Source organism: Plectropomus leopardus, chromosome 15 (genome assembly GCF_026936395.1).
Source record: "Plectropomus leopardus strain MGB_pleo_1.0 chromosome 15, ASM2693639v1, whole genome shotgun sequence".
Taxonomy (NCBI): Eukaryota; Metazoa; Chordata; class Actinopteri; order Perciformes; family Serranidae; genus Plectropomus; species Plectropomus leopardus.
Genome location: NC_142190.1, coordinates 21,722,815 through 21,749,003, shown reverse-complemented (window position 1 = coordinate 21,749,003; position 26,189 = coordinate 21,722,815). Strand labels below are relative to the sequence as shown.

At 39.8% G+C, this 26,189-nt stretch overlaps 2 protein-coding genes and 1 long non-coding RNA gene across 3 annotated transcripts in view; 1 reads left to right on the top strand and 2 right to left on the bottom strand.

The window, feature by feature from the left end:
* mtnr1bb (melatonin receptor 1Bb) overlaps positions 1–7,649 on the bottom strand; it is a 41,407-nt gene extending 33,758 nt beyond the window's left edge. Inside the window, exon 1 of the mRNA XM_042499300.2 lies at positions 6,633–7,649. Coding sequence (XP_042355234.1) covers positions 6,633–6,840 — 208 coding nt within the window. The 5' untranslated portion in view covers positions 6,841–7,649. The remainder of the gene's footprint in view (positions 1–6,632) is intronic.
* Positions 1–23,915, top strand: part of LOC148187295 (uncharacterized) — an 89,615-nt gene extending 65,700 nt beyond the window's left edge. The window contains exons 4-5 of the long non-coding RNA XR_015778842.1: positions 22,666–22,815; positions 23,777–23,915. This is a non-coding gene — a long non-coding RNA (uncharacterized LOC148187295). The remainder of the gene's footprint in view (positions 1–22,665; positions 22,816–23,776) is intronic.
* The window catches only part of fat3b (FAT atypical cadherin 3b), a 122,400-nt gene continuing 115,927 nt past the window's right edge, over positions 19,717–26,189 (bottom strand). The window contains exons 50-51 of the mRNA XM_088087980.1: positions 25,916–25,954; positions 19,717–21,260 (exon numbers count right to left, since the gene is read on the bottom strand). Of these exons, the coding sequence (XP_087944106.1) occupies positions 20,503–21,260; positions 25,916–25,954 (797 nt within the window). The 3' untranslated portion in view covers positions 19,717–20,502. The remainder of the gene's footprint in view (positions 21,261–25,915; positions 25,955–26,189) is intronic.

Genomic DNA, 26,189 nt, shown 5'->3' with positions numbered 1-26,189 from the left:
AAACTAAATTATCATCAGAAGTGCCTGGCTTTTCAAGAGTTGCTCCTCACAAGTATAATTACAGCAGATCAGACAAACACATTTGAATGCTTGCTCTCTCTCTGCTGTGTTAATATTTCACTCACGTTTTCATGTTTCATGTTGTTTCACTACAGCAAAGACAGAGCAGCAGTAGTATTAGTAACAGCAGTGGATGTCACAGAGGACCCTCGGGAGAAACAGAAAGGTCCAGGGGAGAGACTGTGGTTTGAATGTTTCAGAATCAAAGAGAGAGAGTCAGACAGAGAGACTGGAGGTCGTTTTTCCATACAGAGTACGCCAAGTTTAGACTCGCGTCCTTGGGAGTTTGAACTTGCCAAGTTCAACTTGGGAGTCCAAACTCTCCAAAATGGGAGGGCGCAGTATGCTCAATATTCAGTTGGAGCAGCAGTGTTCTTGCTGCCATCCATTCCAGCTCAGCTGGGATCTAGTGATTAGGCTACACTTCAACACAACTGTGCAACTGTTCTGTGACAAAATACCTCAAAGCTTTTGCTAACTGGCTTTTTGGGGAAACCAAAAAAGATTTTTTTGGAGCTTTCAACTGGATTGAGGTTGACTTGTGAGATGCAGCCAACAGTTATCTTTACTCCAATGTATATCTACAACACTTTCTGTGTTCGTTCTCATTTATGAATATGATAATGACCCCAAAGTATTCAAAACTGTTCATAGTCCAACTCAAACTAATTTGGCATCAACAAATTTTATCTTCCAAAATGAATTATACCATATGTGTAAAATGTTACAGAGAAATCAGAGGACACAACCAGTAAATTACAAAGCGATAACATTGTTCTCACCTTGAATGACCGTTAGGGGTGGGAATCACCTGTGATATGATAAAATATCATCACAATACTTTGGTCACAATACAATATTATTGCAATATAAATGTTTTGCAATATGCTGAGAATTGTGATAACACACACTGCGATATATTGTGATTTCTTTCCTTTTGTCAACTGCAAATTAAGAAAAAAACATGCCAACATCTGTTTTTATCTAATAAGATAAACTTTTTCAGTCCTTTTATCTCATTTCAATCATTTCTACTGCAGCAGCATGTATCTAGTGGACTGAAAAGCAACTTATGTTATTACTATTCTAGTAGGCTACATTAGTTATTAGTTAGTGCTGGGATGAGTGGCCCATATCACCTCACTGACAAGTCCTGACATCACTGAAAACATTGGGTCCAGTTCTCAAATAATTCTCAACACTGTTGACTATGAATTAGAGCAGTATTTAGGCTGTGACTGATGACGTTTCACAAGTTCAAAGGAACACAAGCACGGACAAGAAAGAGGATTTAGGGAGGGCCTTAGGTTTGGATGTTTCAGCACCACGGAGAGAGACAGATGAGGTGACTGAGTTTTAGTGTTTCAGCACCATGGATAGAGGCACACTGAGAGGGACTGGATGTGAAGCTGCACTGAGTGTTTTTTTTTTCTCAAGCCTCAGTCTTAAGTAAGGAATAGTTTAAGCATTATTTTTTTGTTGAGGCAGAGAGCTTTACAGAGAAGTAGCTGGAGAGGGAATGAGAGGGAGGTGGAGAGATATGATGTAAATAAAGTCTCTGTGAAGAGAGTCTGTAATGTGTGATCCTGTCTAACTCCCTTTGAAGGTTTGCAACACCTACGCTCCATCAAAGACAAATCTCAGGGGACAAAAAACCTCTGCCCCACACAACTGTACAAGACACCTTTCACATGCTCACACACACACGTTCGTACAAGACAATCAGTAGGTGTGACTTACTGCTCTGCGTTTTTTTCCCTGAATGTGCTTCACATGTTTTTGCGTGCAGGCACACCTCTGCATTCTAGAGCACTTGTGTGTGAGTCAAAGCTTTTCTTTTTTAAACGACTAATTTCAGGAGACAAATGGCTCTAATGGCTCATGAATGCATGCATGTGTGATTCTGTGTCCGCCGCACAGGCTCGTCAGTATACAATAGCACATGATGAGAGAGGAAGCCCTTTAAATTAAACATTGAAGTCTTTTGAAAAGACAAAAGAGGAGAAAAAGACAGGGCAGAAAGGTAATGAGAATCCTAATGGAGCTTGGTTACGTGAGCAACCTGCATCAGAGGTTTGATTAGTGTGAGTGTCATATTTTGATGCCAGTTCAGTGTCAGAACAATAATGAGTCAGTACTCTAATATTTACTCCCATATGCATATATCACTATTAAGGGTAGGTGAGAGTGACTCAGAGTTAGTCATCACTCATCAGCCGAGCGTCTGACAAAATACTGCAGTCCAGCACTCAGCGGTCAGTTTACTTTGTTCACTCTGCCACAGCAGGGACTCATGTAAAGCTACCACAACTGTAGAGGGTAATCATATGCTGGCCTCTGCTCCTGCTGCGACTGTTTCTATGCTTTATTAAGTCAGGTGTTTTCCCAAACACTGAGTGGGTTGTTTCAAACTACAGTAGCCGTCCTTCGAGTTCATGACTATGGGTTCAGCGTGGTTTCTCTACTGCTGAGTGGGCTGTTTGAGTTGAGAGAGATGAGCTTTAAGGCAGAAATGCACCATGTGAGCTGCAAAACTCCCTCAACAAATGTATGTTTTACTACCTCTTTATGGAGAGGTAGGCAGTGGTTCCCAACCTTTTTTCCTTAAGTGATCCCTTTTCGATCATTGACCAAACTGATGATCCCTGACAAAGTGGCATATTTTAAAGTAGTGAAGTAGTGAACACAATAAGTGCAGTTCATCTATAGTTTTGTTTAGAATGAGCTGATGAATTTTAAGCAAATTATTTCCTATAAATGCTGCTTGGTGCTAGATGAGTTTCCCTACAATCATATATACTTAATGGGCTTCTTTTCTTACAGATTAAGTGTTACCTTTTCCCTGACACTTTTGTTTTTACTGTTTACTTTTCAAAAGGCCAATTTTTTAGTGCACGCAGGTCTGCTTTGGTCGATGTGACTTAAATGTTGTCATCCATCCATGTTCCCAAAAGATCCCCACGGAACCCTGTGCGGATATCCACGTGCAGCCCATTTTTTATGACAGTACAGACTGACAGTATAACTACACATGCTTCAATCGCTTGCTTCACACTCCAGTCCAAAAACATTGCTTTCAAACCAGCCACAGCTGCTACATCATGGTGAAGTCAGTTTTGAGTTTGATATTCAACAGACATTCACTCCAGACCCACGATCATCTTCTTAAGTTTCACTTTCACCCAATGTCAGAAGTAGGAGGACGGTGAGCTCACCTCACAGCCCTGGCGTTTCCTGCCAGGGGCTGAAGCGGACCTTCAATTGTACTATGAATAGAACCGCGTGCGCGTGACTGCAGTTATCCGTCAACATTCAATGCAGAAAGTATGTCCGTGCCTTAATGCAGGAAAAGGCTGTTAAGTAGAAAGTGAAGGCTCTGTGAATATAGCTTGTGTTCAACGTGCCCTTATCTTGTCTGATTTCGTCTTAAGTTTATATCTTGAATAAAGATTTAAACTTTTAAAATAATTTTATTTAAAAATGCAATGCTGAGATGAGCCCTACTGTATATTTTTAGGTAAAGTCTTGTCACATCCTCTGAAGGGCCTTGCCACCCCCAGTAACATTTTGGCGGCCCTAAGTGGAAGTCAGAACCCCCAGTTTGAAAACCAGTGATCTGTAGGATACCTAGAAAAAGATTTTAAAAAAAAAACCCCCACAAAATTCAAGAAGTGAATTGAAACTGTCCATTTTTAATCAAGCTGTAAACTAGAGATAAGCCAGGTGTCTCTGTGCTAGCAGTAGTTCAGATGAACTATGTGTCCTGCAGTGAAAAAATTTACCGTTCCGCACTTTGGGGGAGTCATGGTCCTAAATGAGAGAAAAATCAACATTATCACCTTTCTTCTAACATCCAAGCCAAAAGCAGTCCCTCTTAAAAGCACAAGTGGCACTTGAATCAAGCTCTGTGTACAGATAAGCATGTTTTGCCAAAGGGTAAACGTGATCACAGTGCATAACACTATCTTATCCAATGTGATTTTTATAGAACACTGTTGTGGGTGCTGTGTGAGATTTATGTTGCACAAAAACTCCTACAGTTGTTGTTTAAATCTGACCACGGCCATGCGGCCCTATGCACTCACTAGTATTTCTTAAAAGTGTACTCCCAAGACTGCATGACTTCTATTTAAAAAGGTTATATCAACATAATGCAGGAGTAAAAATGAAAAGCAGCAGGGTTAAAAATGTTAAATAAACTCACAGTTACAACAACCAACTCTCTTTCTAACGAGACATAATCTCTGTCTAATTCACTGAAGATGTGGGGAGACTTATGTTTGATTACATTAAACCCTCTGATTGCAGCTATTTTAAGTGCCACTGTTAGTTGAATTTAATAAGATAATGATTAAAAGGATATTTGTAAGTTTGGCTACACATAAATGAAGGCACACTTGACATACTGCATTTGGGTTTCACTTTTGAGCGTCAATAAATAAAAAGCCTTGGTTCAAGGCAATTCAGAGCTATGAATAAGATGAACCTTACCTAAACCTTAGTTTAAAAAAAATCCATGCTAGAGTGCAGAATGTGGGAGTCTTTCTCTGAAGACAGGGTTGCACTCAGATGCTCCTTTGATGACTGTCAATCTGACTGAGAAAAAATCTCAAATAAAAGAAAAAAAGGCTTTCCCTTGTGAATGAAAATAAGAAGTGGTTCATAACGTCTTTAAATGAAAGTAAAGTAGTTGTTTTGGTTCATCCTCGGGGGTTTTTGCCCATCAACTAATAAGGAAGAAAGACTCCCAGCTGCATTCTACTGGATATGCAAATAAATGCAGATTTCCATCAGCATGTGTGGCAGACTTAACTGTATAAGATATCCATCTTGGCAAGTTTTTAGTCTCACATTTAGCTATTTTTTTTTAGAGTGACATTAGTTTTCAGTAAAGAAAAGTAGACCATACTGAAGAGGGGCAAATTACGTGGTAAACCAATAACATTAAAAAAACACACACAACAACAACCTGTGCATAATTCAGTAAAATTCTTGAAAGGGCTTCATTTTCATCTCAAAAGAGTTGAATTACAACCTCAAGGATGCATTTTTTTTCCTGGAGCGAAGGTTCAGTGAAAGAGTTCTCCCATGCTTTATGATTCGACATTGTGCTTTGCTGTAGCCAGCATGAGGCCTCCTGGGTAATTATTTCACACATTCACATCAGAATAGGTTCATCAGCACTGGTATAGTCAGTTTTTCAAAAGGACTCACCTGTGCTTATTAAGCAGCTCTTACACAGCGAGAGTGAGTCAGACTACCTTTGAACTTTACCGGTAAAGAGCAGAAGAGTGAGGCAAGAGAGAGACACCATGATGTTACAGTGGTTTTCATAGTGCAATGTATGAATCAAGCTGTCAGTGGCATATAAAGTTGTGAGGACAAATTGGCACACAGGGAGTCTTCAACACAACTATATGAAGTGGAAATGTACATGTTAAATCTGTGCTATCATGTATTAGCAGCCATGTGTCCTGCACAGATGCCCTTCAGCATGATATGAATGGTGCACTGGAGAACGTTATTAACTGGAAGCTATAGCCTTTGCATTTGGGTTGCATGCATGCTGACAGAAGTAGGTTGACAGCCTAATCCAAACAGAGGCATTTAGCTGAAACCACAGCTTTTATGGTGTGGGTTCAGTTGAGTGTTAAAGCCGTATAAAATGTACTTTGGGATAGTTTTGTTACTGGGTTTATTGATGGAGGTGGCAGGGGTGCATCCATGAAGTGACCTCGGGTGGCACGAGCCACCCATGAAATGTTATTGGTCACCCCTGATGCCCCTCCATTATGACTGACTCTCTGTCCAGTCACTTTGAACTGTTTGATGAGTGAACTGAATTTTTATTAATAGGTGCAATTCAGGCTTAAACTTGAGAGGCAGTAATGTGCCAGAGTAGTGTCCAGCCTGACTAATATTACATACAAATAAATTGATACAGCTGTTTGTTCCCACACGCTTATTTTTTTTCATTTTGTTGGCACTTATCCTTGCTATTGTACTGTTTACTTTTGGTGGAACAGTATCTCTCATAAAGTATGGAAGCTTTATTTCACATTTATGTGGCATCAGTGTTGTGTTGTGATTGGTCTATTTATCTTTTATACAAAGCTATAAACAGGAATGTAAGACACTGCAACGTTCGTAATTAAAATAAATATAGGTATTGAAGACAGAACTGGTAAATTAAAACCATGGTGGTGCATGTGCCCACAGCAGCACTTGTTATTCATGCCTCCTCTGCATAAATCAGTGCCCCACTTGGGCCACCCCAGTGAAAAAAAAAAGTCTGGATAAGCCACTGGGCGATGGTTTTGGGGGGCAAAGTGCGCTCAAGGTCTGTGGGTCAAAACATGATAAAGCAGCTTGTAGATATAAACAAACTTTATTCACTTCATCCAGAAGTCACAGGGCTTATATTATTATGCAAATCCATAGTGCTACAGTAAGGGAAGTTATGCAGCAGGCAAAAGTGCAAGAGACTTTTCCCCTTAAAAATGTGAGTTATTATAGGTAGTTGTCACTGATCCCCTTTATAGTTAGTCATTGCAATGGACAACAGATCTTACCCGAGTTCCTCAGCTTGCGGTTCCTGAACACGGAGATGATCACCAGCAGATTCCCCAGCACGTCTACCACCGTGGTGAAGATCAAAACGCTGGCCAGGATTGCTATGACCCAGGCGGGGCGGGCGCTCCCTTCCGCGGCCAGTGTGCGCTCTAGCTGCCCCAGCCGCGGCTCTGTCCGGTTCTTTATGATCGTGAATGTGTCCGGCATTACTGGCCCACAGCCCAAACGCTGCTCTCAAGTCCCAAGTGTGCTTTAAGTCCCGCAGGTACTGCCGGTACCGGTGTGTCCTAAACGAAACATGGAGCGCACCTGGATGCCTCCTGGGGTTCCAATAGAGCACACGTGAAGTCTGCGACTTAAAGGCGTATATAAGTTACTTGCTATTATGTGGCGCTCACGTGTGACCTATATAAAGTTACTTCGCTTTCTTTATCTTTGCACAAAAGTCATCCATCCACTGTTACCAAAAACTGAGTCGGCACCACAACTACTCCCCGGTGAGAAAATGTAAATTATTTGTCGTTTAGATCATATTTCATAAAAGAAGTCCACTCATATTTCAAGTCCTCTTCAAGTGCCCCTAGCTTGCTGCTTGGCATCTCTGACTCTCATCCGTATGCATGCGCCCACGTTGAGGGGGAAAAAAAAGCAGGCTATTCCTCTCTAAAATGTCAAACCATTGTACCGCCTCGGGAGTCCTTCCGATTTAATTTGCTATTCTCTGAACAAACGGAGGAGCAAATTGTCTTCCCTAACCATTTGTGATGCCCTTGCTATGCGCTGAACTACGACGCAACCGGCGCTGTGCGTGGCGAGGAGGCACTGTGGTAAATATCACAGAGGAGCCCCTCAGTCAGACACACAGCAGGATGGGGAGAAATCCACGGAGTGAGGACGGAATGAGACACACGGTTTCACAAACATTTTTTTTTTACCTTATGTGCCTCTCCCTTTCTCTCTCTCTCCCTTTCTCTCTCACTTACTTTATCGCTCCGTTTTCTACTACCGCGCTGAGGTGTGCGTGCAAACAAAGATTCCCAGTCATTTTCGCTTGCCTTTCCCCAGCGTGACTTCCCAGAATTTGCCTTTGATCTCACCACAATGCTCGGAGTTGCTTTAAGTGTGCACACAGCGGTGGGTCTTGCAAGGGAAGTCCAATCAGCCCACTGTAACTTGTGTGGAGCATTTGTCAAAGATGTAGCGCGAGTACAATAATTGCGCATAACAAAAATCAGACATTTTCAGCTGTACATCTGAAGTTATTTAAGTGCATCCGCATTCATTAGGGTTTATTAATGCATTAACCTTTTAGTGAAAAAAATACAAATTGAGAATAATCATAAAACAGCTGGGGCTCTGGCAGTCTTTCATTTCCAAACACAATACACTATTGATTTATCCAACATTAAGCCCAGTGTGTGTGCATCCACCAGGGTGCCATTTTTGGGCTCTGGACTATGATTCACTTTGTGCACAGTGCAGTCAGTGGAAGTGGAGGTGGCAGTCTAATCCCATTCATCCTTTTAACGTGGGTAACTGGTGGCAACAGTGCTGTCAAACTCCCCATCTGATCCAGTGGATTCATATGTCATCGATACTGTCAGTGCCAGTGGTGACACATTGAGGGCAGCACCATTCACTTGTTTAACTCCTCGCTGCTGGGCTGCAGCGGATGCCCTGAAGCACAACAGCAGGAACAGATTAGAGCAGCCCAGTGTCAGCCTCAAAGCAGGGCGATGTGATGACCAGGCGACAGACAGCTCTGGCTGTGAGGTCAGCCAGATTGGCGCACACACACTCACGCACACACACACACACACACACACACACACACACACACACACACACAAATATATAGACGCTTTAAGTGCAGGCGGACACTCAATAGCAGGAGCATCGGCTTAACAATATCACAATATCACACATCAAGAAAAGCAGTTGTGGTGTAAACAGTAAAATTTGCTAATTGAAAACTGCAAAGCCCTGATAATGCTGTGCTATGGCTATGGTGGACATGCTTCAAAGACTTCGGAATCTATAACCAATGTGATTACTGTGTTTGCCCGCTCGGATAGAACCTTCAGTAATCTTAGGCATTTAGTCATGGTGGTAAAGCATATTGTTGTGGGTATAAAAGCAGGAAAGTTGAAGTGGCTGAATGATGTTTGGATAAATTGACCACGACAACTGGACATTGACACCATATTCTACAATAACCGGTCGTATAGCTGCCCCATATGGCCATGCTCTTTTTGTTTTACTCTACAGGACAGCATGGTTTTATTGATGAGTCTGTTTTGTTGAAATGACCACAGAGTTTTGTTGAAATGACCAGACGGTGTCAGCAAAACAAATGTCTGTAGAGTATGTTGTGAAGAAAACAAGAGAGCCTGGCATTACTGAGGGTAAATATATTTCTTTGGAAATTATGTAGCAAGTGTAACCAAATTTGTATTCCAGTCATGCATACAAACAATGCTTTGCAACACCACTTATTGAGATGACATACAGGTTTGGAGGAGAAAGATGTTGCAGTATTGAGTAGTGTTCAGTCCATGGATACAGCATGTGATAATACTGTAGTTTATTACAGTTAAACTCAAATTATTAAAACATGTTTTGCAGGTTTGTGGATGTGTGAGGATAGTCTTTAAGTCAGTCTTTGTCATAAATAAATTATTGTATATATCAGGCAAAATAAAGAGAATTTTGCCATTTGCTAATGTTGCACTTGGAGTGTGCATTTTCTGTAATACTTTTCAAGGTTTTGCAGGATGTGGTGTTTTATAATAATAAAGCTAGTGGCTCAACAGACACACAGGCAATGTTGATCTATTGGTTGGTCAACCCAACACTTTTGTCCTGAGACAGATGGAAATATCTCAACAACTGATGATAGCTTGTCTTGAAATGTTGTGCAGCAATTCATGGTTCTCAGAGAATGAATCTTACTGGCAATTTTTGGATGGATTGCCATAACATTTTTTCCACCAGTGCCACGAGCAGGTCATGTTTTCATTCATCCTATGAAACTGTATCAAAGTATATACCCAATTAATTGGCGCACAGATTTGTACAGACAGTCATGGTCCCCAGAGGATGAATCCCAATGACCCCGCATTTAGTTCAAAGCACTGCTGTGCCAAAGCACATCTTCGCAGAACTGCTAGGATGGCTTTTGATCTACTGAATGTGATTAAAATTAGGAATGAGGTAAAAGCAATTTTGTTACCACCTTCTGATTTTCTTAATATATCAACCCAATCACCACACTAAATGTTGGTATTCTACATTTCTGCAAACCACAGATATACAACATTTGTATGCTATTCTTTGCCTATATTTTGAAACTCTGTGGTTGAACGACGCTGTGGCTAACGTGTGCTTTTGTTTGGGCACAAAAAAAACTTGGCTATGGTTAGGAATAAATCCTGTTTTGACTTAAAATACCAGCACATTCTCTGCTGGACATGTCACAATGTGTTCCTTTGTAATAACTTGTTGCCTTTTATACCTTCAGATTTTATCAATTGTTGCAATACTCCTGTTTAATAGTATCACAGCATTTATATTTGTAGATTACTCCCAAACTTTGGCTTATTCGAATGAGAAACCTGTGACCCTTTCACGATTGGTAACTGCAGAAAAGGATGTTTGTAAGAATATTAGAAGTGCATGAAACTTTACAAAGGGTATGCAAGTAGAAAGCTGTATCATAATTCTGGACATATTTTGCTTTGTTCTGTTGAGTGACTGTTTGAAAAAAATTATTGGAAATAACATGCATTGTATATTGATTCCACAATTTATAATGTTCCTTGATCATAAAAAATGGTGCGCAATCTCAAAAGTATTGCATGGAATTTGATGCAAAAGGGCCCCCTAAACTAGGTATTATTTAGGGTATTATTAAATATTATTTAAAGAGATTATATAGATTTGGAATTTCATTCATTATTTTTCATATCATTATTTTATAGCAGCACTGAGAAAACTGAATCAGAAAGGGCTTAGAGGGCAGAGGTAAAAGCTGTTAATCCTGGCAGTGCATAGCAGTGCCAAGAAATAATTTTGATTTAAAACATTAGTGTTAGGAGTAGTGTTTTCAAGTGTAACAGCAAGAGTTGTTTTTGGCAGAGATGTGCGCTCTCCAGGTGCCTTTTAGGTGTGTTTGTCACACAACCTCGTGCGTTATGATTGTTCTTACATTTGAGTCATCAGACGGACTGTAAAGGTTACTACCACAGGCATTTCACGCTTGCACAGTTCAACAAGGACCTCATAAAAATCTTACGGTTGTTGCAACTTCAGCGAATCTAGATGCTTATTCTGCTGGCGAGCATAAAAACCCCTGATGATCAAAGCACAATATAGAGCAGACCTCCTCCTTACCAAAATCAGATCTCAGCAATCTCGAGGGTGACAGCGTACCAACTCCTCAGAGCTACAGCAGATAACAAGCTGCGCTCTGAGGCCCATGATGCAGCCAAATTTCTCAGCTGCATTTTTTGATCCATCATTCTGCCTTACCTCTGTTTAAGGCAGCACTTCTTTACAAGAACAGAGCAAAGTGGGGGAGCGTTGTAATAAAGTCCAACAGTGTAACACTGAGGGCTCCTGTCGAATGTCAGAGCTCAAGCCAAGACTTTCAGAGGATAAAAATATCATGGATAATAGAACTGATCTTATTCAGTGGTCTTTGCTGCAGAAAATGACATTGGGCCTCATGCAATAAACTACACTGATTGAATGATTGATTGACTTGAAATCTTTATTTCCAAAACAGTCAAATCGAATGTTCGAAAAGGAGTAGGAAGAAGTGCATACAAACAAATTTTCTCATATTATTGCTTTTATCTGTGATTTGTTCTCCGCTTTTAGATGAGAGAAAATTTCACGAGTGGTCAAGAGCACCTTACCAAGATAAGAGAAAGACATCTCGTTTATCATAAGTTTTACATTTGAGGAACATTTAAGAATGCATGAATATCATTTAATTTAATTTAGATTCAGAGTAAATACAATAACTGGATTATTCATTTTAGGGTTAAAGAAATGTACTATACTTGGTGCCTTGATCCAAAGTACTGTAACTGTGTCAGTTACTGTGAAGACCAGCACTTGAATATAACTAAGTACATTCACTCAAGTACTGTACAAAGTACGAATCTGAGGAACCTGAGTATTTTAATCTTATGCCACTTTCCACTTCTGCTCCCCTACACTTAAGAGAAGTGCAGCAAAAACAGTTAGTCCATTAATAAGAAATGTAATTGGCAACTATTTTTATAATCATGTAAGCTTCTCATATATACTGTATGTATGAGGACCTGCTGCTTTTCCTTTTAATTATTTGGATTTATGAAATCAATTTAAACCTTTTTGCATGCATACTTTTACTTTAAATACAAGATACAAGATAAAATTTTTTAAAATGTTGCTGCATGAGGTCCAATCTTTTCATTCAAACATTTGAGAAAATTAGTCTTTTTCTGTCATGTAAATGTGATATTCAACACTAGGCAAGCTGTGTGGCATAATCTGGTGACATTTATGCACTTTCATCACACAAGAAAATCCAATAAAGGACATGAAGTACGCTGCAAAGCAGTTAACTTCCCTGTCTGACACATAGCTGTTTTGCAGGCATATGCCAGAGGATTGCCTTAGTAATAATCTGTTACAACAGCAGGGGGATGGGGGTTGATGAATAGGGCTGGTGCATAGCTTCCACTACCCAGTCACACATGGCTGAGGGCTGATGTGAATTCATATCATCATACATGGACGTGACCCCTTGCCATTATGATTTTCCCAGCCCCCCCTTGTTGCCTTGTTTTAGCAGTGTAGGCATGTTGTGTCTGATTATGCTCATAAGATTCAAGTTTCCATGAATAATACATGCAATGAAATTGTTTGAGACGCCAGCTGCATTTATGACCATTATGGTCATGTGTGTTTGTGTACGGCACACACTTGTGTGTGCGCGTGTGTGTCATCAGAAGCAGATGTTAGGCACATAGATTTGGTCTGGCTGGGTGTGTAATCCTGGTGTTACTGAGAACAGCGTGGATTTGTAATAACCCACACAGCTACCCCTCAATAAGCAGAAACTGGGGAATGCTAATCTCTTACTTCTCCCACTTCCCTGCTCATCTCTTGCCTTTTCTTACACGATCTATCCTTCATCCCTCCTCCTTTTATGTAACATGTTCTCATGCTTCTGTCCATCCCTTCCCACCCCCTGCTGTGTCTGGACAGATCTGGAGGAACGTCATTGTGGAAAAAAAACAGAGAAGAAGGGGGTGGGGGGTGCAGAAAGAGGTTTTAAGTGGCTTAGCTGACTCTGTGGTGTAAATGCCAGATGGTCCAATGAAAACCCACCAGAGCTAAAGGGACTGGCAGGTCCTCATCAGTTTCCTCTGAAGCATGATGAATAAACATAACAGTCCATTTGTTTATTGCTCTCTCTCTCTCTCTCTCTGTGACTCTCTCTGTCTGTGTCTGTTTTTCCTCACACGCCCTTGTATTTGCCTTTGATTTGACCCTGCGCCTGTCACTAGGACAGCCAGCATGCTCTGAATACGTTAAACAAGCAGCATGGTCGTCAAAAGACTGTCCCAGAGAGTCTGTGTAAGTTATTGGGACATGTTGCATAATCCTTGTCAGAATAATTTAATAAGCCGAAAAACTGGATGAATAAATTGCTTGTAGTTTTTCCCCTCCCTCTGACCAGACAGCGGGACTTTTTCTACCTGTGGTGTGTTGTTTTCAATTGTGCTGTTGATTCTGTGTGTGCCACATGTACGGCTGGAGGCAAAGGTAATGTTATGTAAGGTTGTGCCTACAAGGATGCATGTCTTGTGGGTAATGACTCGTCTATTTCTCCCCCTAAAGACCTGAAATAAAGGCGGGATCACCGCAAAACAAAAAACATTAATGAATGGGTGGATTCAGAGACAGCTGACATGCCACCTGCACCTTTTAGAGAAACCTGTCTGTTATCACTTGAGACATCTTCAGCATATTATGCTAATTGATCAAATCTCATTTTCTGTGTTGCCTTGTTGTGACAGGCAGGAGTAATAGAGGAGACATAGATTCAGGTGTTGTGATTGCATCGGGGAGCGAAACAAGCAGATCATTTTTAGGCTGTAAAGTCGGTAATGTGAGTTTTAGAATGTCTCCAACAGTGACAAGTTTCATCATGTGAATTTTACACAAAAAAATGCAGGATTTTTTCTTTTTTTTTCTTGGGCTGAGGATTCATCTCCCTCAGGTTCTGCCTTGTACCTGTTTGAGTCTTTTGTGGTTCATGGTTCCTGCAGGGAGAGAGAATAGAACTGGAACAAGCCAGCCAACATTTGACTATGAGCTATTTCCATCTATTGCACTGACACAAACTGGCATGCACTAAAAGATATATGAAGTGTTTCAGTCAAAAATGATATCCACTGTTCAAAAAAATGTAACACTTACTCTGACAAAATGACTGCTGCCATGAAAATACAGCTATTGCTGCAGTTGCTTGCTTTCTTAAAATGTACACTTTGCAGACAGTCATTTTAAAGGATGTAATGACAGATTCTTGAGATGTTTATAAATAATTTCAAGGTTCCTTTTTTTCTCCCAATGCTAAGATACTCATGCATGCTACCACTAAATCCTGACTTATCTCAGTGCATACATACACAATACCTATGTATAATATGTTTAGGCGTGGGCGAGTGCTTATTCTCATGTCAAACAGCTCTGTTCTCTCCCCTCATGTTGCATCTCCTCAAAGAAACATACAGTATTTTTGGAGCAGACATGATGAGCTGCATGTATCTGCATCTAAACTACATTAAACACATGTACAGTACATGCACACATAAACCTCATCACCCCTTAATTGGCTAAAATGTGTTATATATGACAGTGAAAATGAAACATAAACGTGATCAGGGAAATATCTGGTTGCCATGGGAATGTTTTCTGGCAGACAGTCAGCCTAGTGGTGTTTACACGAGGAGGGTTGGATGATAACTCCACAGGGGCGGAAAAGGAAATAATCAAAACCCACAAAGGTTCCTTGGTGCGTCTCCTTGTTAGTCACACATAGAGTGAGTGCCAAGCGTAGACGCCGACCATCCTCCAATTTATTGTCACCAAGGAAGAACTAATGACTGGTCACCTTTTGAGGATGCAGATAAAGCGATTAAGAAATGTCACCTCTCTCGCTGTTTGCAGACCTTAGAACATTCAGTAATTAAAGTCCGGGTAAAGCAAACATAAATATGTGTAATGAGCGTGTCACACTACTGAAAAATGTGTCATTAACCACCAAGTCAAATTTAAATTATTAAAAAATCGTTAAATATATAAAACTAGGTTTCAAAATGATGAAAAAAAAGAGCAGTATTCTCTCCTCTGAGAAAATATAGTCCAATGAACTTATCACACAATAGTCCACTGAAGGAGCTAAACTAAGATAAGGTTACTACTAATGTTAGAGCTCGTAGCATTCTATTATATATATTATATATTAGTTTTGTTCCGTTCACCCTTGAATACACAAGTCTGTTAAATGCCACAATCATGTAAACACAATCAGAATATCTGTTGCCAACATACATTTCTGTCGCTTTACCCCAAATTTGCTGCCTGGCCCACCCACAATTAGGCTACTGCTCACTGTTTTGAATGTGTGCTTTGTGCTGATGTTAGCTGCTGTTTGCTGCTGAACGACAGTCTGTCACATTGCAGAAGTTTTCTTGTTCTTTGGCTCTGGGTGTGTATGTTACTAACAGAGGTCTGTAACTGCGAGGCAGCTTGCTCTTTGGCCCGCGGGATGTTTGTACATTCTACTACTGACTTAGCTGCTAACAAGAGGCTGTTGCTTGTTCTTCACATTTATATAGTGGGGGAAGGATTATGTCAAGGATGGCTCCAATGAGTCATTGCTGCGTTTAGGTCTGCCCAAAAAACCCTGGACACACACATGGTAAAAAAAAAAAAGAAAAGCTTAAACTCCACAATGCGGTACAGCACAGCATCTATGAAAAAAAAAAGAAGAAAAACGCTAGGTAGAAACTAGGGGTCGACACACTATCAGCCTGGCCGATTATTGTGGCGTATATTTGGCATTTTGCCGATTATCTGTATCGGCATTTTATTTTGATGATCCCTAATAAAATGAATTAATCAAAAAGTGCAAAGAAAATGTCAGCATGGGAGGAACTTTTACTTTGTAAAATCTCAGGAAGCTATTTTTATTGATTCTTTTTTAATTGAAATTTTCACTTGAGCATTAAAAAAAGAGGCACTAGGAACTTGCTGTATATGATGTTGAATGTTTCAGTTTTGATTACACATTTGCTAAAGGCATTTAAACAAAGTTTTGTGTTTTTGTATTTTGTACCCCAAATTGATAACATTGGCAGAAAATTTAAAATTTTTATTGTAAATGCATATTCGTTCCAAATATTGATTATCGGTCTCATTAACTACTTATATTATTGGTTGCGGCCCTGAAAAACCAATATCGACCCCTAGAAAAAACTATGTTTCTAATTATCATAATTACATATTTGAAATTATTACAGAGTTATTATAATTTTAAGCACCTTTGTTTTTTCCTTTTCTTTTTTGTTTGTTATGTCATTGTTCTTCTGTGCTTTCTTACCATATTTTTGAAAGAAATCAAGCCAATTTGCTCAGGTTTCAAAGGGTTAAACAAATACATTCTGAGACTATGCAATGCAGTTTTCATTTTTCATGTGTTCCTGGAGCACAAAACATATTTTCTGCACAGACAGCAAAAGTATTATCTGATCACAGACAGGTGCTTTTAGAGATGCACGGTCTACATAATTTCCACATAGTTCAGGGTCATTACGGAAAAAAAAAAGCCACAGAAACAAAGAGTGCGACACAATAAGCCGGATATATCTATTCAAGTCAGCAAAGAAATCAGTTTCTTTGGTAAACAAAAGGCACACAATGAGGAGATTATGCTGAAATCAGCTCAACTGTTGACAGCTCATACAGCCGAGGCAATCTGATCATAACACCCCTCAAATGATTTCAAAATAAAATTTATTGTTTGAGTTATCATACAGTTCATGAAGTTCACATTCCAGAAGACATCCTTGTGCTGTCATGTCTTCCCAGGACATCAGTGACTTTAAGCTCCGCTAAATGAAACTGCCAGATTCCAGTCGGGAAGGAAAGGGAAACATATAAAAGGCGTGACAAGACTGACTTGATAGGATTAAATATTTTATGGGGATTAGTTATCTCATGTGTTTGAGATATAGCTCACCTGCTACAGCACACCAGGTACATATTCACCCTTAAGACAGATGCCATTTTCCTTCCAATTAAGTCTGACTGCTTGATTGGAGCATATTCCTCAAGTCCTTGAACAAATACACAGGTACATAAGCATTGTGCTTCAGCACACTGGCCATCTGAAATAACTGATGGACTTGAAAGGTTCTTTGCGAGATGATTCAACCACAATTGATGTCAATAAAAAAAGCAAAGACTTGTCATTTGTTAGTAGTGTTGATTGAAGTTCTAGGTTTATATTTGAGCCTTTGAAAGCTGCTTGTCCTGTGTTGAGTTTGCACATTCTCACAGTATACCTGTGGGTTTCCCTCCAGTGCTTCAGTTTCCTTCCACAGTCCACAGACATTCAGGCCAGGTGAACTGGAAACTGTAAAGTGCCCACAGGTGTGAATGTTTTTTTCTGTGTTTGTCTGACCTGTCCGGGATGTTTCTGTGTCTGTTGCCCCATGCAAGCTGGGTCACGCTCCAGCACTTGCAGAGTTCCTGAGTAGGAATGGGTAAACAGGATGAATGGATGGACACCATACTGTGAGACATGAATACATTAGTTGACACTGAGCCTGATCATGACCATGTTCAGACCTGTCAGTTGACATATGTTTCTACTGTTGTTGGTGGTTAAAATACTTCCAGGACTAATCTGTGTAGTATCTTTCAGTATAACATTCTCTTCAGAAAAAAAATACATTATTGCAATAACAAAGCAATCCATTTCTAGAAGCAGCCAAATTATTTAGTTGCAAAAAAAGCAATTCAAAACATAAATTACTTTTAATGCTATTTGTTGTTAGAAGTCTTACAATTCCATTTGAATCCTCTCACTGTGTGCCCTTGAATTTTTAAGAGCTGTCTTTCTTCACAGTGTTACATCTTCCTCAAGATCCATGAACAGTGCATACTGTTTGATAAGGATGATTTGCTTTTACACCTGGTAATATCTACTCTGCCCTTCAGGAGTCCATAAACAGTTTGCTCAGTTTTTTTTTTTGTTTTTTTTTTTTCTGTTTATGAGTAAGATGTTTTTTCTCTCTACCTCAAGGAGAAAAAGGCAGTTTTACAAGGAATCATGTTTACCAGAGTAAATATCACAAGTGTGAAAAGAACGGAGGTTAGTGCAGCTGCTTCTGACAGCAGACATGTAGTCTGGCTCTTTACTGAACTGGTATTATGAATACATTAATAATTATAGTTAAAGGGGGCCTATTATGCTTTTACCTGTTTTCTGTTGTATATTTAATGTTACAATGTTAAATTTTCATATTGAAGTTTTTCAAATAATCAGATAAATATATGTAAAAGTAATATTGTAAAAAATATAATAATCTCATTCTTCAACTAAGGGCCACCTAGCATTTTTTAACAGCATCAGTGTCTTTTTTTCAGTTGCTTCCTAACAGAAGTGTACGACTGCATGCAGCCGCCTGGAGAAAAATTGTGTGCCTAATGTATTTTTTCAGAGCACTCTGCCTTTTTGGTGCAACCACTGCGAAATCTCTGAACTTTTCAGAAAGGCGGTGATGATGTCACTGCTGCTTTTTAGCTTGGCTACTGTCAAAACAAAGACGGAAAAGCCTGTTTTTGTGGTGCAGATCAGCCAGCGGGCACTGGATGTTGCTGGTGTGTGTTGTGCTTTTATGACCGTACTGTTATAAACTTGTAGTTACCTGTGCAATCAACCCTCTGTTAATGTGGCATCATGTTACCTCACTAGCTAATACTAATGTTGAGAGATTGTTGTCATATAAACAAAACCGATGTACAGTACACCATTTTAAAAAAGCGCTGGGAGCACAGGGTCAAATCAGCTGAGATGAAGCTCCCTAGTGCCCTGCCACCACTTTTCTGCTGAAGAAAAATGCTAGGTCAACATAGGCCACTTAGCGCCACTTTCGAGACAAGCTGACAGCTTGTGAGGGATTTCTTTACTGGATTACTGGCTCCAGGCACGCTTCTGCAAATTTACATAGCCTATTCTGCTAAATGCTACATGTAGCTACATGCCATAGTCAGGGAAACATGTCATCTTTGGGGCTGATGTTGTTAATTTCTCTCAAATTTTGGATCATAATCCTGATGGAACATTTCTGATTGTAAAGATTTTGGTTTAAATGCTTTTATTGGTGATTTTTCCCGTAAGAAAGTGCTGGAGGGGCTTAAAAAGACAGGCACTACAACAGAGTGTTTTTAGAAGGTAAACAGAGATGTTCCACCACAGACAGTATGAGGAAAATAAAGCATTTTTGAACACCAAATCATGTTCGAGCAGAAACCCAAAATCCCAGTATGAACCTGAAAAATCAGAACAATAGGTCCCCTTTAAATACTCAGAGTTACCTACCACCTGTTTGTTAAGCCTTTGTGTGAAAATTGTTCAACATAGAGTTTAATTCCATTTACATTCCCCTTTGTTGTGTGTGAAGTAGGAACACAGCAGCATTTACACTGTGTTATCAGTGAGGCAACCATGTGTACATGTTTTGGGTGAGTGATTCTGTTCTTCACGGATGCATTTCCACGTAATTTTCTGAGCCGGTTCAACACAAGTCTTAAAATTCATATTACATGTTATGACCAGGTGAAGTGGGTTTAATTTAATTTGCAGCTAAAAGTCCATCTTTAGTAATATATACATAACATACATCAGAATGTGTGTTCATAAATGAACCTGTATGTTTCTCCATACACGGTCTTCCATTACTGCCGAGCAGCAAGTACTTTGTTTTAAAATGAGAGGCCAATACTACTGTGGAGTTGAGTAAAACAAAAAAAAAGTTACATTACCTTAGTGCTCTATTTAATCATCGATACCCCTGACACATTTTCAAAGAAGCTCCTAAGCAACTAAACACACAAATAGTGAAATTATAAAATAAATAATCACAGAAAAATTAAATGATTAAAGAAAGATCTCCTGGTATCAACGTCTGGTAATCTTAATAGAGTCTCTGAGGCTATGTCTGGGATGTGGGCGAATAGTTCTCTTCAAAACAACCCCGAGCATGTGCCAATAACAATAAGAAATGCATTAAGTATTACATGGTTGAGCTAACAAAATGACTGTGTGTGCGTGTCAGTATGACTCGATGGGACGGTGTGTGAAATACACAACAACATATGTACATACGTTGGTAACATCTAAAAAACAGAGACAGACTGGTTCCTTTCATTTTTTGATGTTAATAAATGCTGTGCTTCAGTGGTTCCATAAATAATAAATGTAATAGCATTGATTCACAGCCAATCTCAGCTAACTCTCATGCAGCACAGGTGAAGGCGTCTACAGAACACATATATTTCCTCTTATTCCTCCAGCTTATAAATGAGCCAGGGGGTTGGTGGTGGATTAGTGTTAGCTTACAACAGGATAACAATGCGGGATAATAAAAGTATATATGGTAATATTCTTCTTTAATTATTTTTAGGTGGTGGACCAATGGTTTAATAATCTAAATGTCAAGTATAATCAGAGAGGGTCAATGCCTCTCATTCATTAGAGAAATATTAAATCTATTTGTTTTAAACAGTCTTGTGTGCTCATTTGAATCCCTCCCAGCCTGTTGTAGGTTCAGATTGGGTGGAGGCTCTGTTTGTTCGTGTGGCTCTCCTGGCCCGGAGGGACACCAGGTTCAATAGTCTCTCTAGCTCGTCCCCAGGACCTGCCAAACTGGCAGAGCTGAGCCCTTCGCGATCCTCCTGCGATCCCCTCCACTCTCCTGTCTGTAAGTCCCACGCCCTGAGGGGGGGGAGAAGTTGAGCCGGGTGCAGGTTGATGCCCGGGGGGCTTGACGGGTATCCTTCGTAGGCTCGTCGGGTTGGGGGTAGAGTGTCATAAAGGCTCTCTGTGTCTTCACCTTGCTCTGGGTCATGGCTGGTCTCATGGTATTCCTCATAAACAGGCGAGGAGTCTTCGCAGCTGTCGTGGCCGTGCATCTGCTGACGTTCTCTGTGGTCCTGGCATGCCCCCATGTCTCTGCTCCTGTTGCCCGTGTCCTCCCCTTCCCCGTCGTGCCGTCTCTTTTCTTCTCTGTCCAGGATGCGTTTCCTTTCCCACTCACCCGACTGATTCCTCTCCCACTGGAAGGTCCTCCTCCCGGTCTCCCGTCCCCGCTCTCGGCCCCTGTCACTGCTGTAGCCCATCACTTTGTAGTCCAGCTGGAGAGACCGCGTGCTGCCTCCTCGTCTGATGTTTTGCTGGGTGTCACTGAGGTCGTAATGGGATCCCACCTCTGGTGGACGCAGACGTGATGGTGACAACCAGCTTGAAGTCTGGCTGGTAGACTCCCAGCGATATGCTGAAAAGAAAATAACCTTAAATAAATCTTTTTAAATAGTTTGGAAGAGTTTCAGTAAGAGATAGTATGTTTTTAATGGGACAACAAGTAGAGAGACGACCTACTTAAGAGAGTTAAGAAAAAGGATTTTAGTTAACATACTGTGTGAGGAGCCTGAGGCTTTATTCCCTGGACAAACTAGCACTGCCAAATCACTGAAGGTATGTAGCGCTCTTTCCTGACTGTGTGTCTTACGTTACAAACAGCCTTTTGGCAACGTACAGAGTGTGCAAGGAGTGAGATTATCTATCTAATAGGATCAGCCGGTGAAAGGTACCACATCAATAAATCACTTATAAAACAACTGTATCATTGCAATCTTATCTCCAAATCAAATCAAATCAAATCAAATCAAACCAAACTTTATTTATAGAGCACCAGGAGGTAAGTGAGGTGACGCTAGTAAATACGCTTTCAGTTACTACAAGGACTGATCTGAAGATGTTCACAATCACTCAGATGAATGCAGATCTCTGCCCTCCTGAAGCCACAAGAACAAAAAAAACCCACAAGGTGCCAAAATCTGGAATTTACAGTATCCTCATAAACAAACTCCTTTACTTAGAGAAAAAAATGTTACAAACAATAATGAATAGCCTGTGCTTATACCCTGGCTTATGGTGTTTCCCCTCCTTTGTTTTTCCTCTGCTTATTATCTCGTCCCTTGATCTGTTATTTTCATAGAAATGTGTTGCTTGTTAGTTTTGTGCCTGAGAGTGTGTTTGCACATGTGTGAGTGTGCCCTGCATGTTTGTATGTGCGTGTTTGTTTGTGTCTGTAATGCAGCGGGCAGCTCGTGAATAGGCTTTGTTTCTCACTGTGCCACCGCAGAGTTTACTACGTGGTCTGTGGGACTGCGTGTTTCTGTTGCATAATTGCTCCACTTCTCATTTAGAACGTATTAATGCGCAAATAAAATCAGTCAACAATTTTTTTTTCTCCACATCTGAGTTCATGCTGTTAAATGGACTGAAACAGAACTCCCCACTAATCCACTACTTCCTACAAACTACGGCATGCAGGTTGCATAATTCATGGTTAGGTTAATGAGCTGTGAGTGAAAAAAATAACATATTGATGAAGAGAGGGTAGCTAGGGGGGTCACCCTCTGTGTGGGATGGAGAGTACACTTCATAAGCAGTGCCAGCTCCTGGTATATAATGCATGACATGTGTGTGGACAGAGATATCTAATAGACTGCCGTGCCAAACATGTGGGAGGTCTTACTGCATGCCATGCTGCCGAAATCTCAGGCTGAAATATGTTCAAATCAAAAGGTTAAAGGGGGGAGAATTAAATGTATGTTCTTACAATCCACAATGTACTCTTTGATGAACTCTACACAAATCTCATCTTTGCTCTGCAGGTGGCGACTTGCTGTCAGTGAAACGGAAAACAAAACAAATATCTCATGGGACAGGAAGCCTTTGATGATGAAATGCTCTTCTCATAGAAACATCTGAATGTAGAGAGACACGGTGAATTATGACACGGGAGAAAACACAACTGGATAACGGTGAGGGAGAGAGGGAGGCTTGCAGAGAGCCATTCAGCACATCGCAGATGCATGTAAACAGACATGCACACAGCGACACATTATGTGCACTATACATACACATGCACACTAATTGTACACAAGAACGTGTTATCTCATGCAAGCAGGATTAATGATCTGTCAGATGGAGAATAACTGACTTGAATATTTATCACCTTGAGATAAATCACAATTTTTTCTCGTTATATTGATATTTTTAATTTTTTTTCTCATTTTTCTTGATGTGAGTACAAGCATATAAGCACCTACAGTAAACAAAATAAGAATTATATGTTTACATACACTGAATCCAATGGGTTGATTGGAACGACCTATTCCATTCATCATTTAATTCTCTCTGTCTGAAATAAAAGCTTCTTGTGCATCAGTAGGCTGGCATAAACACAGTCTTGCTCTGGGTAAGTAATGAAATGCTTTGTGGACCAAGTAAATTACATGCAACTGAGAGAACAAACAGACTTGGTAACCATGAGCCAATTAATATTGGTTTAAGGCTGTAGCACAAGCAACTAAGATGAACATATTACAGTGTAGGTGCAACAGGATCATACCTGGCCTGATCTTTGTTTAAGCTAAGGCATTCATTTGTTGAGAGTTGAAAGTCACTGTTCAGCCTGTAGATAATGCCCCGTTTAGTGTGAAAAAAGAAAGTGTTTGAAGCTGCCTTCACCTCTGTGGATGTGAGGCTTGGCTCAATGTGCCCGTAAAATCCACTGAGACACTTTACAAGGCCGGGGTGAAAGCTTTGCTTCACTTAGAATGAAGACGGCCAGCTTGACTCAGCCATTAAATGTTAGTTCATTTCAAATGATCTTAATCAACTATTTATCTACAGTCGGCAGTTGTGTATGTCGCATTTACACTGGAAATTATTATGTAGTTTGTTTTTTTTTTTATTTAATTTTTTGCTTTTATTTGACAGGACAGCGTGAAAGGGGGAGAAAATGGAGGTGAAATGCAGCAAGGGGCCGAGGTTGGAATTGAAACCTGCAGTCGCTGCGGCAAGAGCATAGCCTCTGTACAAAGAGCGAACACTCTACCAACTGAGCTACTGGGCGCCCCATGTGGTGAGAGAATTATTATTATTATTTCTTACCTAATGTTTTTATTTGATCATAAAAAGCTGTTTTATATTTAAAAATTCTGCGATGGCCAGCAAGGGCACACACACTACAACGGAAATGTGCCGCAGCTTTAGAAATGATGCCAATAAGAAACGCACCTGAAAATCGTAAAAAACTAAACAATAGAAAAATGTTGTAAATGAAGAAATGTGCTGCAGAAAGCCAAAACATAAATACATTAACTGTAAAGTGTGTAGGATTTAGGGACATCTATTGGCAGAAATGGTATATAGCATTTATAACTATGTTTTTATAATTTATAATCACACAAAAAATAAGAATAAAATAAAATAAAAATAAGTTATGTTTTGTTGCCTTAGAATTAGCAGGTCATCTTTCACAGAGTCTGCCATGTTGTTCTATAGTACCCTAAAACTGACGAACACTGGCTCTAGTTCTACTACATGCATTCTGCAACTATGGCTAGATGCCACTAAATCCTACACACTGGACCTTTGAGGGCAAATGCTACAAATAAATTAAAGCTAAAAAAATATATAAAACCCCATAAACCCCAAAACCAAATTCAGTGGAAAAAGTCTACATATCCAGACAAAACAGCAGATGTTCTCCAGGTCACTAAGGATAAAACTAAGTTGAACACCTTGTTTTTTGACCTGTGAGAGAAAGAGACCACACCAGGGAGCGTCAGAGAGTGTTTGTTTTTTAAGCAGGAAGAAAAGTAAAGAGGCAACATGAAAAGGTACTTGTTTTTTTTTTGAAACAGCAGCTGATTTACATATCTAGTGTTGGCAAGCTAGAGACCTCCATCATTTAAAAATATTTTAAAAGACAAAAGCCAAATGTTTAAAAAAGACTATGTACCTTTTTATTTTATTTTTACTTACTTTTCTTCACGCTTCAGAAACAAACACCCTCTTTGTCTGGTTTCTTTCTGAAATTTAAAATAAAGTTGTTCAATTTAGAGCTCCCCCTAGAGGCTTGAAGAGCTTCCATTGTATTGACTGGATATGCAGCATTTATTTGTTGGATTCGTTTTGTGGTTTATGTTTGGGTTTTTTTAACGCTGTATTGTTAGTGTATTTGCAGCATATGTGCTGTTTATGTAATTGTTTTGGCTTATGGTAGCAAGTTTTTTTGTTTTTGTTTTAAAATTTCCAGCACGTTTTCCATGTTGAATTTGTTTTGGATTTTTAAATTGGTATCATTGCTAAAACTGCTGCATGTTTCTCTTAATAGAAACATTTTGAGCTGTTATAATGCTTCTTCTCTTGTGGGCCACCCTAGAATCCAGTATCAAATCCACCTACCTGATCTTAATCCTTTCAAATCCCTTATTAAAAACCCACAAGACATAAATATGAAGTAAAACTCTTGAGATTCAAATGAGATCTTTATTAGCTTTTGTTGGATGAGAAAGCAGAAACGCTCCAGTTTTGAGTGGAAGCCTAATTAGTAATTAACTGCTATTATTAATCAATCACAACCTGTAGCTAAAAGCTGGAGCTGACATGAGCAGTATAAAATAAGATGGTAAATATGAATCTGACACATTGAAATAAGAGCCTGCATTCGTGAGCATACATTTTCCACTTGCTTCTTAATTTAAATAATAGAGGTCCTGATTGTTATTGAGCTAAAATAAGTTAGTGCTGATATTGATATTTCAAATCTGCCAGTATTCATTTTCTAACATAAAACCGAAACATAAACAGACATTCTTTATGGGCATCCATTTACTTTTAGCAGTTGCAAGAAGCACGGAACCTACATTAACATTCAAAGTCTGGATAGCCAAAAAGAAAAAGGCATCAACAGAAATGGTAATCTACACTGTATGGGGCATGATAAAAGTATCCAGAGTAAATAATGTAAAGAACACAATAGGTTGGGTTTTGGGATCACAGCTTGAGAAATAAAGCCAAAGGGATGGAAAGTTAATAAGATGTTTTTCAGTTGCTTTGCATCTCACTCACCAGGGCTGTTCCGCCGCTGTTCTTTGTCCATGTTTGACACTACAAAGGGAGAGAGAGAGCCAGAGTCAGAGAAAGGCTGAGACAAACAACACAGAAACCAAAGGGGAGAAATTGAAAACAGAGAGATCCGGTGTCAGAAACTGACAGAAATATTGGAAATCTAAGCAGGATGTTTTATTCTGAATAGAAAGGGGATTGAACAGCAGAGGCTTGGCTGCATTCACTACATTATATGTTAGAGCTACACCACTGAACAAACACTTTGGCATCAGAA